The sequence below is a fragment of the Echinococcus granulosus genome (assembly GCF_000524195.1).
Source record: "Echinococcus granulosus chromosome Unknown EG_S00009, whole genome shotgun sequence".
NCBI lineage: Eukaryota > Metazoa > Platyhelminthes > Cestoda > Cyclophyllidea > Taeniidae > Echinococcus > Echinococcus granulosus.
The window spans coordinates 846,147-862,361 of NW_020170389.1; the positions used below are offsets into that span (position 1 = coordinate 846,147).

Below are 16,215 nucleotides of genomic sequence, written 5' to 3' on the forward strand. Positions count from 1 at the left end.
TTCCCGACAAATAGTTGGTTTGGGTTTATTTTGGAGTAAATTAGACAGTTACGCAGTGTGTTTATTTATTCCTAATTCAGACTAGTTAGGAAATTACCCATTTAGACTAAATTTTACTTTTTTAAGATGCTTTCAGAAAAAATCGCTTTAATTGAATACTAGAAGCTGTTTTTGACTTACAAAGGCCCATTTAATATATTTATTTTACTTTAAACATTAAAAAGTGACTCTACAACCTTTGTTTTATCATGAGGATTCCCTCGTCAGCTAAGGCAGAAATAAAAAAGGAAACATAAAATGATGAATGAAATGTTTAGAAAGAAACCCATACTAACAGCCTAATGATGTTTAATAAGGCCGTCCTAGAGTTTGTAATTATCACGGTTTGACCACTCTTCAACAAATAGCTTTTATTTTCAGAAAGTTGGAGTGTCGAATCAAAATTTGTTCTTGACAAATCATTAAAAACTATGCCATCGAACTCAAGCCGGTCTGTTTGAAATTAATCTAGCTTGTTGTAAGGACAGTTTTAACAAACTTTTACCATGTAACAGGACTAGGTATCACGCGTTTAAAAGGACAGTGGTTTCGGTTAGCTGATCAGTCTCGCTACGGGACGTCTACAGATTTCTCTCATTTCTGTGTGCTGCGTGAGAAACACAATCCCGCTTCGGATAAAAGCAGCCAACGCATTTACCAAACTCCGTGCACGCACACATGAAAGGATGCCGCCCATAGAGAGAGAGCGTAGCGCTAAAGCAACTCGACTTCAAATAGACGCAAAGTTGTGTAACTGAGTATGCGTATAGTTATGATGCGCGCGCGCTTTTGACTCAAATTTTTTCGTCTGTAAAACACACAGAGATAGAGGGAAAGGGCTAACCAGGGCGGGAGGGATTAGGAAGTAAGCGCAAAAAAGAACCCCTCTCTTCGTACAATTTTCATCATTTCATTTCAGGTGAATGTCTTAGAATATCATTTTAATTATTTCAATCTATCAAACCGAGTGAACAACCCATAATTTTATGAAAAGTTGTCGCAGATCACAAAACTTTTCACTAATAACTGGTGAAAAGTTTGTTGAAAATTCGGTTCTTATAACTTGGGACAAAAATTAATTTAGACAACACTCAAGATATCAACAAAATGGGGTGATTTAAAACTGTTAATGGCCTTTTTTCACATAACTCGTAGGTTATTCAACCAAAACCTACAATCGCTACCGTTAATTTTACCATGACGATTTTATTCACGGTCTAATTAATGAGTCCTCACTTGCAAATAAATGGACTGTAAACCGTGGAAGTAGAATAATTGAGATAAATAAGTTAATGACTTGAGGTAAATGATTCATTATTTTGTAATTATCATGAATACGTTTAAGCAAAGTCTTTTATGGTTTAGTTTAATTATTAACAAGATTTAATATGTTGCGCAGCCTTTTTGCGATTATAAGTGACATTTTAGACCTTCCCCATTAATTGCTCTTATAGGTTCAACTGAAAAATATATCCATCTCGACTCAAGTCCACAGAGTGTTAAAGCCTTCCTTATTATAGTTAAATCAATTTGTGTGTTTAGTCATTTTTATTGAGGATGTTTTTTGTGTCACACAAGATAAGGGGTAGTTAGCCAGCAATTAAAATTCCTGAACGTTTTGAGTCTGCATGTAAGCATATGGTGACTATGGCAGATTTTAATTTTTAATCTACTACTTTTATTTCTGTGGGGCCATTCTTGACAATTCACATCCTTAATGTGATATTTGATTATTTGGCAAAATTGAAGAAGACTAAAACAAATCAGCCATTAATTTTACTACTGCTTCGTTATAACATCTTTTATCATCTAGATAGATTTGTTCTCTTATTATTTTACTGAACAAATCAGTTTGAGTCAGTCGACTTGCATTATAATCAACAAATTGCTTGTAACAATTCTTAGCAGGTCACAAAATTGGTACTGTTACTTAAAATAAGACTTTACTAATTTTTATTTTAATTATCTGTAGAAATATAGTGTATTTCCAGGCAAAATACGTTAGTGCTATTAACTAGTATGCCTACTAAGATATCTAGACATGCTCAGCTTAGAAGAGACATGCCATGCATTTTATAAAGTAACAGCCCTTGGATGTTGACAACTCTTTTCGAGCGCTTCAACTCTTTGGCTTCTAAACACTCTCCCATTTCTAGCAATGGCATCTTTTAATTTAGTGTCCTTTCAGAATTCTTCAATGCGTATAAATGTATTTAGAATTACAAAACATTTAGGCAAAAATTTCACACATTTTACTGAAACTACTCTAAAAGAGCAAATGAGTCACTTTTAAGTGCTTACTGCAGTACTGCGGTGCATAGGCCTGCATAATATCGGCCTATGGTCTGTTCTTTAAACTGGAGACGAAATTTAGCTTCACTATTTACAAATTTCTTTAAGATCCAATAGTTAGCTTAAAACGCGACCAAATAATCAATCTGGAATCATTTTTACTTTCTCGATCCCTGCATTTTTTGGTAATAATACACTGTTAAAGCTTGTTATATTGAGAAATTACCACGTCTTACAACATTATTCTAAATTTACCATTGTTTAAATATAAAAACGACATTATCAACCAAAAACTTTAGCGTTTATCAAAAGTACACAAAATATTGCACTAACAAGTCAGACTTGAATAGATGGTATAAACTAGTTTGACAATTTTCGAACAATTTTGATTTAGTAGATATACACGTGGCAATACCATTGCTTAAGTACTTGAATTTCACTTAAAACAATTAATATCTTAAAATAAAATAAATGCAAATGGCCTGCATTGATTGCTTGATAATACGCGAAGAGAGCTAGCAAGCGAGAAGCGGATGCAAGCACACACATACGTAATAATAAGGCGTGCGTGCGCTCTCAACGGGTGTCGGCAGCCTTTGATCTTGTCCATCCCGTTTTTCCCCATTACATCCACATACAAACACGCACACACACCACACGTCAACCTTAATTTCTTTGCAGCATCCCGATGCAGTATACTTAAATAAATGAACACCCCGAGAAGCAAAACCCGACTCCGACCTTAAGTCATCGCCCCGGTATTAGTTAGTAAAATAGTGCTATTTTCATCACTCTGCTAAAACCGAATAAAACGCACATCAGTACCATTTTAAAGATATAAATAAATTGGATTTCGCTTGTTTGCTTAGATGTATCATGTATAAAAATGACTCTGTGTGACCCGGAATTCCTTATGCTTTGTTTATTTTCGTTCATAAAAATAAACTAAATCACATGCTGTTACATGTTTAGGAAATGATTACAAAGAACAGTAGCTGTATCAGTTCACACAAATTGTCGCAACTATGAGATTTGACTACTCCTTATTAAATGGCCACTTCCGCGTGTGGATCTAGGGCACGACTTAAAGTTATGTATTGTGATGAGTCCCAACGGAGTAAAAATTTGCCTAAAGAAAAATCAATTAGGAATCAAAAACGTTACTTGCTGGTCCTTTTGATTAAGATGTAGTGGCAAAAATTTATTCTATCCAAGCAGAAAAGCGAACACTTTTTAGTCATTATTCTGTACTTATAATGTTGTTAGTTAAAAATTTTGTTTCGTAGGACGTAGAAATAAAAATGTTGTATTAAAAAGGAAATCACGTTTAAAAATATGAAATCTAAGGTCAAAAATTGGATAAATAAATTATTCTAGAAATCCTTCTTTCAAATTGGGAAACTGTATTTTCAATGTACTTTTGCGTGCTGCATTGCCTAATCAGAAAATAAGGGAATTTTTAATTTTTACATACATGTTTAGCATAATCTATTTCGGAGGCGTGATTTTAGTCTAGGATGTCCGGCCAACAAATCTGAAAATAATAAAGCCAAATAGTTCAATAAATCGTCACTTATACCCTTACATAATGATGCATTTAATTAAATTAAAAATATTGTAATGTATTTTTGAGTCCAATTGTGCTAACATTGCAGTCATTTTACTGATACAATGCAAACATATATTTTACTTCAATAAATGTTTGCACTTTATCAAATGGGAGTCTGTGTAAAGATTCATGGTGAAATTTGGTTCACAACCTTTTATCGCTAAGTAATCGTGAGATGTTTTCAAAAACAACTTTCAGATCATTTCAATATTCTACTAGATTGCGTATGAGGATCCTGGGTGGAAATATTTTTCTCACCATGCTTTTAAATAACTAGTAAAAGTTTTTGAAAATGTACGAATAACATCAAGAATGCGTTGACTTAGTAACCCACTGCCACGTGTAACCAAAATTTGGGTCTGAGGGAGCCAAGGAGAACCATAAAGTGTTACATCAGCGGGTTGTTTCCTTTATGGTCTATGTGCGGTCCAGGTAGCTGCAGGTGGTCTTACTCCTCTAAAAGGCCACCCAGAAACCAGAGTGAGGGGTACCGTTCTTGGACTAGTAAAAGGTAATAAATGCAACCTATTATCTTACTCACGTTTATCATTAAAGATAAATTGGCAAGGGCAGTATTTAGCAACCGCTAAAAGGTGCGCTAGCTCTAATTAAAAACGCTCTGTCTTAAAAATTGTTTATAAAAGGATAATATCAAAATCTTGTCTATATTTGAGATTATACATACCCCTTGTTAAACCATTTTTATCCTTTTCTATATACATGGGTTCAATATATCCAAATTATAAATGGGTAAATAATAAAATCCAAACTATTTGGCAACAATTCGTCATTTAACACGCAAAAGTACTAGGCCATAGATACCCATTACTCAAAAGATCATCATTTAAATATAACCGAGACATTATGAATAACAATGTAAATAAGTGTTTCTCTGCGAACGCATTTAGCTAGCCGGCCGTTTTACACTTTGTATTAAAAGAGGATCTTTCTTAATGAAAACAGACCACTAGTAAACAATGCAATTTCGTTTAAAGGTGGTAATTTTATTCTTATTTTACTATTTTCCAAGTCATGCTAAAACCATAAAGAAGCATTGAGATTGTAAAAAAACGTATTTTAAAGTGTTGAGGAAATGCCTTGCCAGTATGATTAATGAATACCTTACTGACAGTATGCATAATAAAAGTCATCAGTATTGATAAATGGTGCAATGGTTCTGTTTCTTCGGTTATTTGTTGTGGTTTACGGTTTTTTTAATAGTAAAGAAATAGTGTTTCCTTCATTAAAATATTTACAAACTAAGTTAGAGGATGTGAGAACTCTTCTACCTATGTAAACTTTACATTTTAGTCATGCAATTAACCACATCAGATGAAAAAATTTAAATATTTTATAAATGCAACGCTGGACCATTTTGCAATATGGATGCAATGCAGCCCGACAGGGGAAGGGGATCTGTATGATCCAATAAGATAAGAAAAGGTGGGAGATAGGGAGAAGGCTGGAGAGTCAGGGAGGCTTGGGCGAACCCATGCATACACATACCACCCTCTCATGGTCCGGCTACCAGTCCTTTGATGTTTGCCGCCTGCATTATTCCTCACAATCCCTGTTTCCAACTTTCCCAAGCAGAGCTAATACACACAAAAGGTTTTGTTAAGATGTGACATGCTTTACTTCTGCGTGTCTGCTGAATTTTATGCCCTTCAAATGTATATATTTTTAGTAAACTATGGAGAAGACGCCTTAGTCTACTTTTATAAACCAGAAAGATATTTTAAGCAAGATAAACCAACTAACAATTTTTCAACTACGAAAATAATTCAAAATATCGTATACTAGCGAATTTAAGGAAAATATATTTTTTTCAAAGAGAGTAAATTCCATGACGTTGTCTGAACATATGCGAAATTTGATAGACATGGTTTAAGGCACAAGGTTATCCATATCTATAAACGATTTATTCCAAGTCAGAGAAATTGAATAATAGAAAGGAAAAAAAACTTTCACTTAAGATTTCTACTTTAACTTTATGTTATTTCCTTCACTAAATCATTTAAAGTAAACCATACTATAATTGGATGATCACTTTTTGTATGCTGAATCATAACAATTGTAGATAATTGGCAAGCAATTAGTCAACGAAACTCAGTTTTATAATTTACCTCATGCTGGTAAAATGCCTACTTCTTTTACTTTTTGCGCCAAAAGTGCAAAAAAAACGCAAAAGAAAGTCAGTATGTAGTATCTACATTCGTGCTTTTGCATCATAGTCACCCATTAAGACAATTTTGGAGACCCATTGAATGATAAATACGAATCTTGCAGTGAGGCTACTCTAGGGCCAATCTGAAACTTTGAGCACCTGATCAATCTACAGGGGTAAGCTTTAATCATTAAGCAAGGAAAAATAGGGAATTCCTAATAATAAGCACCGTTTACTATTTGTGTCTGGCAGAGAAAATGTGTTGGGACCTATTTTCAGGGAGTCAGGTAAATGATAAAGAGATTCTGTGGATGGATAACGTGCGGCTGTGGACATCAACAACAACTTTGGACTTCATTTAAAATATATACCTAATTTTTTCCAAAAAGAGTCTTGTTTCCCAGACCACTTTTTTCGGATTACCGTTTCTACCAATTCAGTTGACTTTTCCCCTGCATAACATCACGCTTCCTGATGCTAAGACACCATGTTTAACTATTTAGCCCATTATTAAGTAAAAGTATCGGCAAATATCCTTACTAGCATTAAATTAATAATTTGGTTACGTTAGCAAGTAGATCAGTATCACATAAAAGGCATTTGGAATTTGATATCACTTTTACTACACAGCTGCACCAATGTAGGGACAAAATTGTGGTGTATTTTTTGTAAAATTACTCGTATATATTTCTTCCATTTTACTTATGTTAATTTCTCCTCCTACTTTTAAAATGAATGTCAAGAGTGCTTAAATACTAACAAAACATTACTAAAGATGAGACAGTTTCTTTACAATAATAGTATCTTAAATAAATTAGGCTGAATAAATATTGCGATAGCCCTATTTGTTCCCACAATTTCATAAAAAAAACCAAAAAATCCGATTTAGTACCTAAATATTGGCTCACATAGTGAATTTGTTTGCACCTATGTAGGTTTTTTGTGCGTTATTTCGTTGACATGCTTCACGTTCTTGAAGCGGCACTTCCTTTCGCAATAATGAGACGTTTTGGGGTGAAATAAACAGCTTTAACTGTACCATTTGCTTCCAGATTAAATGTATTTATTAATATGTTAGGTTTTAATGAGTATATTTTAACCAACATCAGGACTTTTGTGATAATTTTGATTGGAATTTCCGACTTGGATTAAGGAGTAGACTGGTAAAGTTTTGTTAGGCTTAAATCGGACCAAACACCGTTTTGTCGTCGATTTTGCCCCAATGATAAGAGACACAGAGGAAATCGTTTATAAACTGGAAGGTCTATGAAGCACTCTGATTTTGCCCATATTTATCTAAACGTAAAGTAAATTAAAAATAAGTGTATTTTTTGAGTGTTTCTTTCAAATCCCAACGCAACAAAATGTTGATTTTTCATCCAGCAGACTCCCAGTTGCAAGTACAACTAATTTCACATGCTTCTAAACGGAAAATCTTTGCTGTTGCACCTAGGCACCTGCAAGACGGCAGACTCATTCATAACTCAATGAACACCCTACTGTGATTTTCGCAGTAGTGAAATACCAGGCTAAATGACTGCGTTGAACATGTGCAGTTGAAAAGCATTAAATAATGATAAACTAAGGGTTATTCTAAATAACATTGTAATTGCAACTTTGCGTGTTTGGGCCTATTCCTTTCGTTGCATATGATTTTCAAGTTCTTTTAAAGTTTGCAAAATTATTTTTTAGTAGATACGATGCAACCACCAAATCTTGATGAATTTTTCAGATGTACAAATTTCGATTGCGATGATCCCACCGTCCCAAAAACCGAAAACTTCCCATAATTTTTAATCATTCCAAAATTTTAGTTCCGATATCACTTAATTTATTGGACATCCTTTTTATTCAGCGTCTCATAATACTAAATATTGTGTTTACCTTAGCTTTATTTGCAGTTCATACGTTTGCTTGAGTGTTTTAGTGTGTTAAAAATATTTTGCTTAGTGAAATTATGTAGTTTTATCTTAAATTTAGGGCATTAGCTTTAAAAGCATATATTTTTATACCCATAAAGTGCCATAACCACGCCCATTTAAAGAAGCAATGTCAAAAATGAAAGGATAATTGCACTTACGTTTCGATTTTATTATTATTTTCCCATTATAAAATACACAAATTTTTACTGATTTGCTTCAGACATTACTAATGCTTCAAAGTTTGCAAAAATTATCGGATGTTTTTTTCTGTGTTTTACAGTTAACCATTCATGACTAGTATTTGCAACAATTGTCCAGCTTCATCGTAATGAGCATATGCCTCTGCTAGATGCCAACCATGCTTTATTTGGGAATTTCACACTAACTATAAGGCACTGACAAATGTACTGCGTAGTAAAATTCATGTTGTGAATTAAACCGAAGGCATGGAGGTAAAATTTGCGTCTGAAATACTCAATACAATATAGCTATCCAACTTGAATCCAGCAAAAGCTCAAGAGCAGAATTTCTAGACCACCTAATCGGTAGGGGGAATAACGACAAAGGTTACACACACCCTGACCAGAGCCGCACAACCCCATGAAAGATTCACACCCCTCCCTGTATCAATTTAGTCGGATTTAAGGCACATTCAAAGGAAATTATTTTTAAAATTATCATTTAAGAAGAAGTGGAAAATAGAGCATTTGCTCACTTCAGTTCGTCAATACCTCTTCATGAAGTATATCAACCACAAAGCCTGTACGGAATGACAAATCGAGTGGTCTAGAGATAATCATTCATTGGTACATTAAATTAACTCAATTGTCCTTTATTTTGCATCTACAAGAAAGTGGGTTTTTTAAGAAAAGCTAACTTTCTTGAGACAATCGCGTTGTACAATTTTAGAATACAAGAGTAACTAAGATTATTTCTTCCTTTAAAGTGAAGTGCTGTGTTGATGGAAAACTTACAACTATTCTAACAAGAAGACATTAGGAAAATATTTTCACATTGTTATGCTAAATTCCTGGTTGCATGGCTTATGACTATCGATAAAAAATTATTAAATAGATAAATCGCTTTGTATGGACGATAAAGAAGTTGTGTCAATCGGGTCTAATTAAAGTGAATGATCATGGGATTTTGCCAAATCTAACTCCTGTTGTTATTTGTTAGTTAATTTTGGTTTTAATTCTTATAAAGACAAAAATAAAACTAGAAAATGTATAAAACGGATACGCCCTAGAATGTATGAGACTGAAAATGGTGAAGCTTAAGTTTATAGTGGATCCGCTTTTGAACTCCCATGTAATTTCTCTTAATCATATAAATTTTAATTTACTTGACAGAAAGAAGTGCTTCTTTGATTGAATATCATCCAATTTTCATAAGAGACTCCTTTTATAATGACGATTAAAAGGAAAACTTCTCTTTGGACATTATAATTAACTAGTACTTTTAAAACAACTCTGTCAAAATTTGAAATTCTTGGCGTTTTATTAGTGTAATTCTAATACATTATTTGTATTTACTTGTTTGCAGTCCCAACGAAGTCCACTTTCAATTACATCCAATATTATGAGATTTAAATATTGTTCTTGTTAAAGACCTTCGTTAATAATGAAAAATTTAACTAGAAAAGTTCAGTTGGGAAATGCCATAACAAAACGCATTTTTGTATTAAGAAAATCGAGTATTCCTTAATACTACTATCATACCCAAAACTTCGCTTTTTGAAATTTACTTGGGACTTGTTGTCGAACTGTATGCTTTAAATAACTTCAAAATTTTGTCACAAGTTAAATAACATATTTGCTGATCGTACTCGCTAATTTTTAATTTTCTACTCTATTTACTCATAACTAATCACTCGTATATTGCTGACATAGCCTTTAATAAAACTAAGCCTGTAATTTTGGTCTACTTACTATCATTACCAAGGTAAAGGTGCATTCTCTTTTATATCTACGCTTTGGACTTCAGTGTTAATTTACATGGAAAGAAAATGGATTGTTAATGAAGTAGTTGTGATCTTTTACCTTATGTTTCTGTCCGGTAGATCACTTAACTTTCCCTAACTTGTAACAAGTGTTTGGTGCCTTTTATTTATGGAATAGATGGTGACGAAAAAAGAAAAAAAGGTTGCTGTCGGCCCATTTTACACCAAGTGAGAAAAGACATGGGATTGACACCGCCTTCCTCCGTCTTACAAGGATTTGATGGAGAAGGAGAAGGAGAAGGCGGAGGCAGAGATGCTACTCGCTTGCGTAGGCGTGGGTGTTGGCGCACGTGCGCACACAAGCCAGGTTGTTTGCCGCTTGCCTGCTTGCTTGTCTGCGTGTGTGTTAGTGTCGGCGGCAGCGGCGGGATACATCAAAGCCGGACAGCCAATGGACAGCAGAGACGTCCTCCTCGTTCTCGTTCTCTCGCCAGCAGCAGTGACGACGGTAGCGCCGACGGCAACAGCACAGCCCTCTCCGCTCACACATCGGCCAGTCACTCCGCTCGAGTCGCGTGCTTCTGCGTCACGTCTAAATTACGTGCGGACTAGCACCACCCTAATAAGTATGTGACGTCTTATTCCATTCATTCTAAGTTTAAGGCTTCAACTTCTTGAAAAAATAAAACCGAATTCAGGTCCTTAGACATACACAATTATTTGGTCCTTGTTTTAGCCATCATCATAATCCCATAAATGCTTTTACAACCTCACTTTTGCCCTCATAATTAGGGGACTAATCAAAAATATAACTTTTCTTATAAACTATCTTCATGGCAAGGTTCGAGTTATTGTGATTGAGAAATAAAACGACAAAGAAAAGTAATCAAGTTACATTGTCTACATGTGGTTTTGTAATTTATGAGACCTTAATGGAAGACAAGTCAGCAAACTCTGTGATTCTCAGATTTTTCATTGGTTTGGAGTCCGGGTTTCTGATGTCAATTCATACAAATTTCATTCTCTTGTCCTTTATAAGATTGCACTTGCGCCTCTTGCAAATTATAAACTAGCTTTATAAAGTTCATTTTATAGTAAACTACTGCTATTTCCCATCAATAGCAATGTCAAGATAGGAAATAAATCTGTCAAATCTTGATGCTATTTTAATTTTATTCATGAGTTTGATCATACCGTATTTCTTAAACCACCCGGTCGCGACCAAGTTTTAGTTAGTTTCAAATATTATTATTGATTTAAAACCTGCTTTATAACGCAGTAATTTTTACAGCTCCTTGCATTTTACGTTAATTCTAAGAGATGAAAGCGATTATGCGTAACTGGGAAATATTTTAGTACAAGTTTTGCTTCTTAGGCATGGTAAAATCCCAACAGAGGGGCCTTCGACTTTTATTGAATAAAACGAACACTGAGTAGTTAAGGTAATTTTTTGCCTCAAATGAATCTTACTGCTTTGCTTAGCTAAAAGCAAACATAATCGCTTCCGCTAACATGATTATAGATTGCATCCATTTGCTTCTGGATATTTTAGAAAAGATGAGTGTGCAACATATTTACCATAACCTAATAGTAATAGTTTATGTTAATCAAGAGATCGAATGATTGCGTTTTTAGTAATGAAGACTTCCGAATAAAGCTATTAAAATAAGTTCCGATAATTTAGTCATTAAGCTTACTTAAAATAGCTACCAATTCGTAACTTCAACTTTTTTGAATATCTAAAGCAATTTGGGATGCATGAATTTTTTCAGTCAAATATATGCCAATGCCTTTCACTTATCACTTTGGAGTTAATAATTTCAAGAGCAAATTAGAGGTCTTTTTAAAAATTTTGGTAATATTAACGATGACGACAAAATAATAAGACTTTTATGTGGATGATTGTTCACGTAACAAAACTTTTTATATTTATTTTTGTAATAACACTTACCCAAGTGTCTAATTTGACCCTAGTAACCCCGAATTCATCGACCCCATCAACAAAGGACGCTTTTTGCCAGAATGTTTGATCTAGTGGTCGACCCACGGCAGTTGTCACCGTGTAGCAATGCTACAATCTACCCGAATAACACATTTTTGTGAAAAGTCTCTTTAATTTAGAATCGATCTACTTGGCTAGCTCGAAGTTTTTCCACTTTATGTTAGGCTATATGGTTATTCAGTAGGACGTTTACTGGCATTTTTACACAAAAGTGCGTTCTGAGAAAAGTTTACGTAATAAGATTTGGAATCCTGCGTGTGCATGTGTCTGTAGATGCTTGTCTCTGTGTGCAACGTGTGAATTTCGAGGACTGGTTGGTCAGATTTCCCTTTCACGAAGGATGTTCATCTGGAATATCCTATCAAGTATAATGTCATTTTTTGTAAAATTTTCGAAATTGTTTTCATCAACTAAATTTGGTGACATGACTAAAATTGGCTTCCATTCTGTTGATATGATCCATTTTATTTTTCTGATATTGTTATTAATCATTTAGAAGCTGAAGCAAATATTTGAATTGTCTATGACTGAATTTATTTCATTACATTCTCGATTGCTATTTAAGCTTGGGAAGAACAATTCTATTTAGTGAATTTGCTAAACAAATTTCGTGATGTATATCAAATCCAAAGATCAGCCAACTCAAACGCATTTGCATACGTTATGATGGTTTATGCCTTTATATTAAAAAAATGGTAGGAATCAAACTTTCATTGCCAGTATCCTCAAACAAGTTTTTTATTTACATTAACTAATGCGCCAAAATTGCTAAGGGCAAATGCTAAGGTAAAAATGGTTAAGGCTTAGTATTTGTTCTTTACCTTGTTAAGCAAGTAGTACTCGTTAGTCTTCCGTACCCAAACATTCAAACAATTAAAGCTGCAAGCATTCTGGTTCATTTAGAGGGAAACTCAAATCGATTTTGAAGTCAATTTTTTTGCGCAATTTTCGGGTTGAGGAACGCCTTCGTCAAACATGGGGCTAGACGTCTATACATAAATTTTTCCGTCAGCCTGTTACTCTGCTCATCATCCTGTTCCGATTTTGACTACCAATTTAGATGCAGCAAACAATTAGACTATGCGCAGATAATCTAGTAGTACCATAATACGATAATCCTATTTTTAATCATTAAAATGCCACCGGATTGATCGGATCACGAGGGTTCCAAAACAAAATTGGCATCCGATAACTCATATTGGTGATATAATTACATTCTTAAAAGCAAGGGAAATAATTCTTTAGATGGATGGAATTTGGTCCAAAGGGGTGCTGCTGGAGCCCACTCAGGCAGAAATAAGAAACTTTCCGTTAGACAGCTCTGTAATTCTAATCGAAAAATACCAACTTACTGCCGCAGCCACCCTCCCCATAACCTCTCCTCCACATACACACACACACACACAATCATGGGCGAGCATGCAATAGAGAGGGTGTGTGTGTGTATGTGCAAGCAAAGACCTTGCTCACTCCGATAAATCACCCACAGAGGGAGCTTGGAGAGGGCATGCGAGCACAAAGCACGCGCGCACTTAACGGACGGAAGCCCACTCCTCTCTGTGTGTGTATGTGTTTGTCGGTCCCTGTACGAGACTTCAAAAGCGTCGTGTCGCGCCGCCACTGTTTCCCTGCCCGCATGCGCATACGCACGCACGAGATGCTTGCGTGCCTATCTCACGCCCCATGCTAACCTACCCTCACCGCCATCGCCTGTGCCCCACGCTTTCTCCTAGCGGGTCTCAAGCTGAGTCCCAGTTGTTCCTCCCATCGGTCTAATAGCTACAGTGTGGATCACAAACCCTGTTTTGAATAATAAATGTCATATACAAATCTGCTTCAGTTACTCGAGCTGCTTGGAAGGTACCTAATTGGAATGCGCTCTCACCGTAACAAGCACATGCTTCTTCAATGATTTCTTTCAGTATGTCTAGAGTGGATTTCATTTACACCTTAAGTTTAGTATGTAGCTAACCATTTCAATAAAATTTAAGAAAAATTATTTGTTCAATTAGTACTTTACTGAAAAAAAATTGTTCCCGTTTATGCATTTACCTGCGGTAAATGCAAACTCAAATCACCTCAGGTGAAACAGATTCACCCATAAACGCCCACCGGTCAGTATGAAGTGTTTTAATCAAGTCTGGCAACAAAAGGCGCGTCTAATTTTTGGGTTTACAATGGTATTAAAATTCAAATATTGATAATTTGTAGGCAAAACGAGCATATTATGCCTCGGCATCATATTATAAATATTTCTTATACCGTCCAAGACTTTTGATATAATAATCAAACTCTGTTTACAATTCTACTAAAAAATTTAAAAGTGCCGGAAGAATTTTCCATATGATGTACAATTGAAAAAAAATATTGAGACTAGACGGATGTGTAGTGCGGTAGGATCCCTACCCTTGGAATTCTATACACTACTCATTAGCTCGCGGACATGTATTTGTATACAGAAAGCGGTAAAGTTTTCAATTAAAATCATCGTCTTAATAATCTCATTTGGATGACTCAAATCAAGTTAGATATGCGATTTCCTTGTTTTTTTGCAGGCATACCTCTGTGTAGTCTAAAAAGTCCACACATGCCCATCAACGGTGAACACAACTGACTACGTCTCCATATTTGAAATACAGCTATTTAATAAGTAAGACGTACATAGTCGGTTGTAGAATAGAGAAATCAGTTACAATGAATTTGGGATTTAGGACATAAACCTAATTAAAAGTCCACACTAAGGACTATCAGCGTAGTGGTATTGGTTTCCTTATTTAAGGCTTACAAATGATAGATTGGCATCTCGCATTCATAGCATTGCAAAAAGCCTCCAAATCGCTCATACATTTAGGAAGTTAAGCTAAGGATAAGCCTTCAATCTGCTTTGTCTTCATGAGTTCATTTACGTGCAAGCTCGGTGTGTTGAAGAGATTATTATGGGTTGTGAGACAGGCTGACTTCAAAAAGCTGGCTGCCTGGTAAATTTCCTGCACCACGACCATGCACACACGCAAACGCGTACCAACCCACCCTTGGTTGCCCCAGAGTCGAATCAGACACCTTTTAGGCGTGCGTGCGCACTTGTGTCTGGCAAGCTGTCTGCAGGCTGTCGTTGTGTCTGCTGGAATCATACCTTTTACCTATTAAGGATTAGTAACGTGACCATGGTAGAAAACACACCTCCCACGTGCCATATTGTTGTGCAACAGGTTTAAAGTTTATTAAATGCAGGAATATAGATCGGAAATAAACTGATATGGACTACTACTTTTAAAATCATTATGGCCAACCATTTTCCTCTTTCTCAAAGTGTTGTTGTTTTCCCAAGCCAGTAACAACTCATTTTGTTGAAACAAACTTCCCATTTTGCATGGAAGGATTGGCTTACCAAAACAACCAAAATACTAAAATTTTCAAATATAATTACCTTTGTTTGCACGCAAGCATGTGTGTATCATCAAACGCATTTTGAAAATGCCCGCACATTTATTCTTATAAGGTGCAAGGTAAAAATTCGTCTAATTGGAAACTCTATAGCCATGTTTACCTAAAATCTGGTAGCAAACATCAGCCACTACTGTTTTCAATGTTTCTAGATCAGTTATTTATCCTATGCAATTTGCATCTATTTCAGAGATTGAAGAATTGGTAATGTTTAACTTGGAGAAGATTCACTTCATATTCTCACCACCAACTGCTTTACTGATCACAACTAATTGCTTTAACCGGCCGTTTCACTAACTCGTGTGTATCAAGTCCCTCCTCATGCACACAGCTGCATCAGACGGGTCTCAAGACAAGCTTAAGCAGATATGCACACTTTCACATGTAGACCTTCTAAAATATATCCTACTGAAATAGACTTTAATGGCTCACAAAACTGAGTGCTTTTTTGCATCCACAAAACTCTTCTCCTTCCACTGAAGTTATTTAAATGCCTAAACACCGAGGGCGCTGATGCTTTATGTTTAACTGAAGACACTTATAATAAGAGTATAAAAAACGTGAAACATGCGGCTATTTAAATATTAGGTATAAGCACTATTTGTGAGCCTGATGTATTTTTACTTGCTACTTTGCTTAAGTACTAGCCTGTTAAGCACTTAAGCCAGCTGTTATATTTTTGAATGATTCGGTTCATTGTTTTATATTTCTCAAAACCGTAATCTTTAGTTTATGTTGCATAAATGCGTTTTGCTGATTGACGTTGTTATGTTCAAGGAGGTTGTTTACCTGAGCAGA

The 16,215-nt window shown here is 35.2% G+C and overlaps 2 protein-coding genes across 2 annotated transcripts in view; one reads left to right on the plus strand and one right to left on the minus strand. All coding sequences in view use genetic code 11, as the record gives it.

The window, feature by feature from the left end:
- Window positions 1–2,880, minus strand: part of EGR_02115 (hypothetical protein) — a gene marked incomplete at both ends in the record, with an annotated part of 3,674 nt that extends 794 nt beyond the window's left edge. Inside the window, 5 exons of the mRNA XM_024491364.1 lie at window positions 1,004–1,101; window positions 1,276–1,390; window positions 2,494–2,536; window positions 2,568–2,624; window positions 2,747–2,880. Of these exons, the coding sequence (XP_024354217.1) occupies window positions 1,004–1,101; window positions 1,276–1,390; window positions 2,494–2,536; window positions 2,568–2,624; window positions 2,747–2,880 (447 nt within the window). The remainder of the gene's footprint in view (window positions 1–1,003; window positions 1,102–1,275; window positions 1,391–2,493; window positions 2,537–2,567; window positions 2,625–2,746) is intronic.
- A 3,484-nt stretch (window positions 2,881–6,364) lies between these two features.
- On the plus strand, window positions 6,365–13,706 carry EGR_02116 (hypothetical protein; the record flags this gene model as incomplete). The annotated part of the gene is made up of 3 exons (XM_024491365.1): window positions 6,365–6,394; window positions 10,246–10,597; window positions 13,576–13,706. 3 exons carry the CDS (start codon window positions 6,365–6,367, stop codon window positions 13,704–13,706), a joined length of 513 nt encoding a protein of 170 aa, XP_024354218.1.
- Window positions 13,707–16,215: the final 2,509 nt, after the last annotated feature.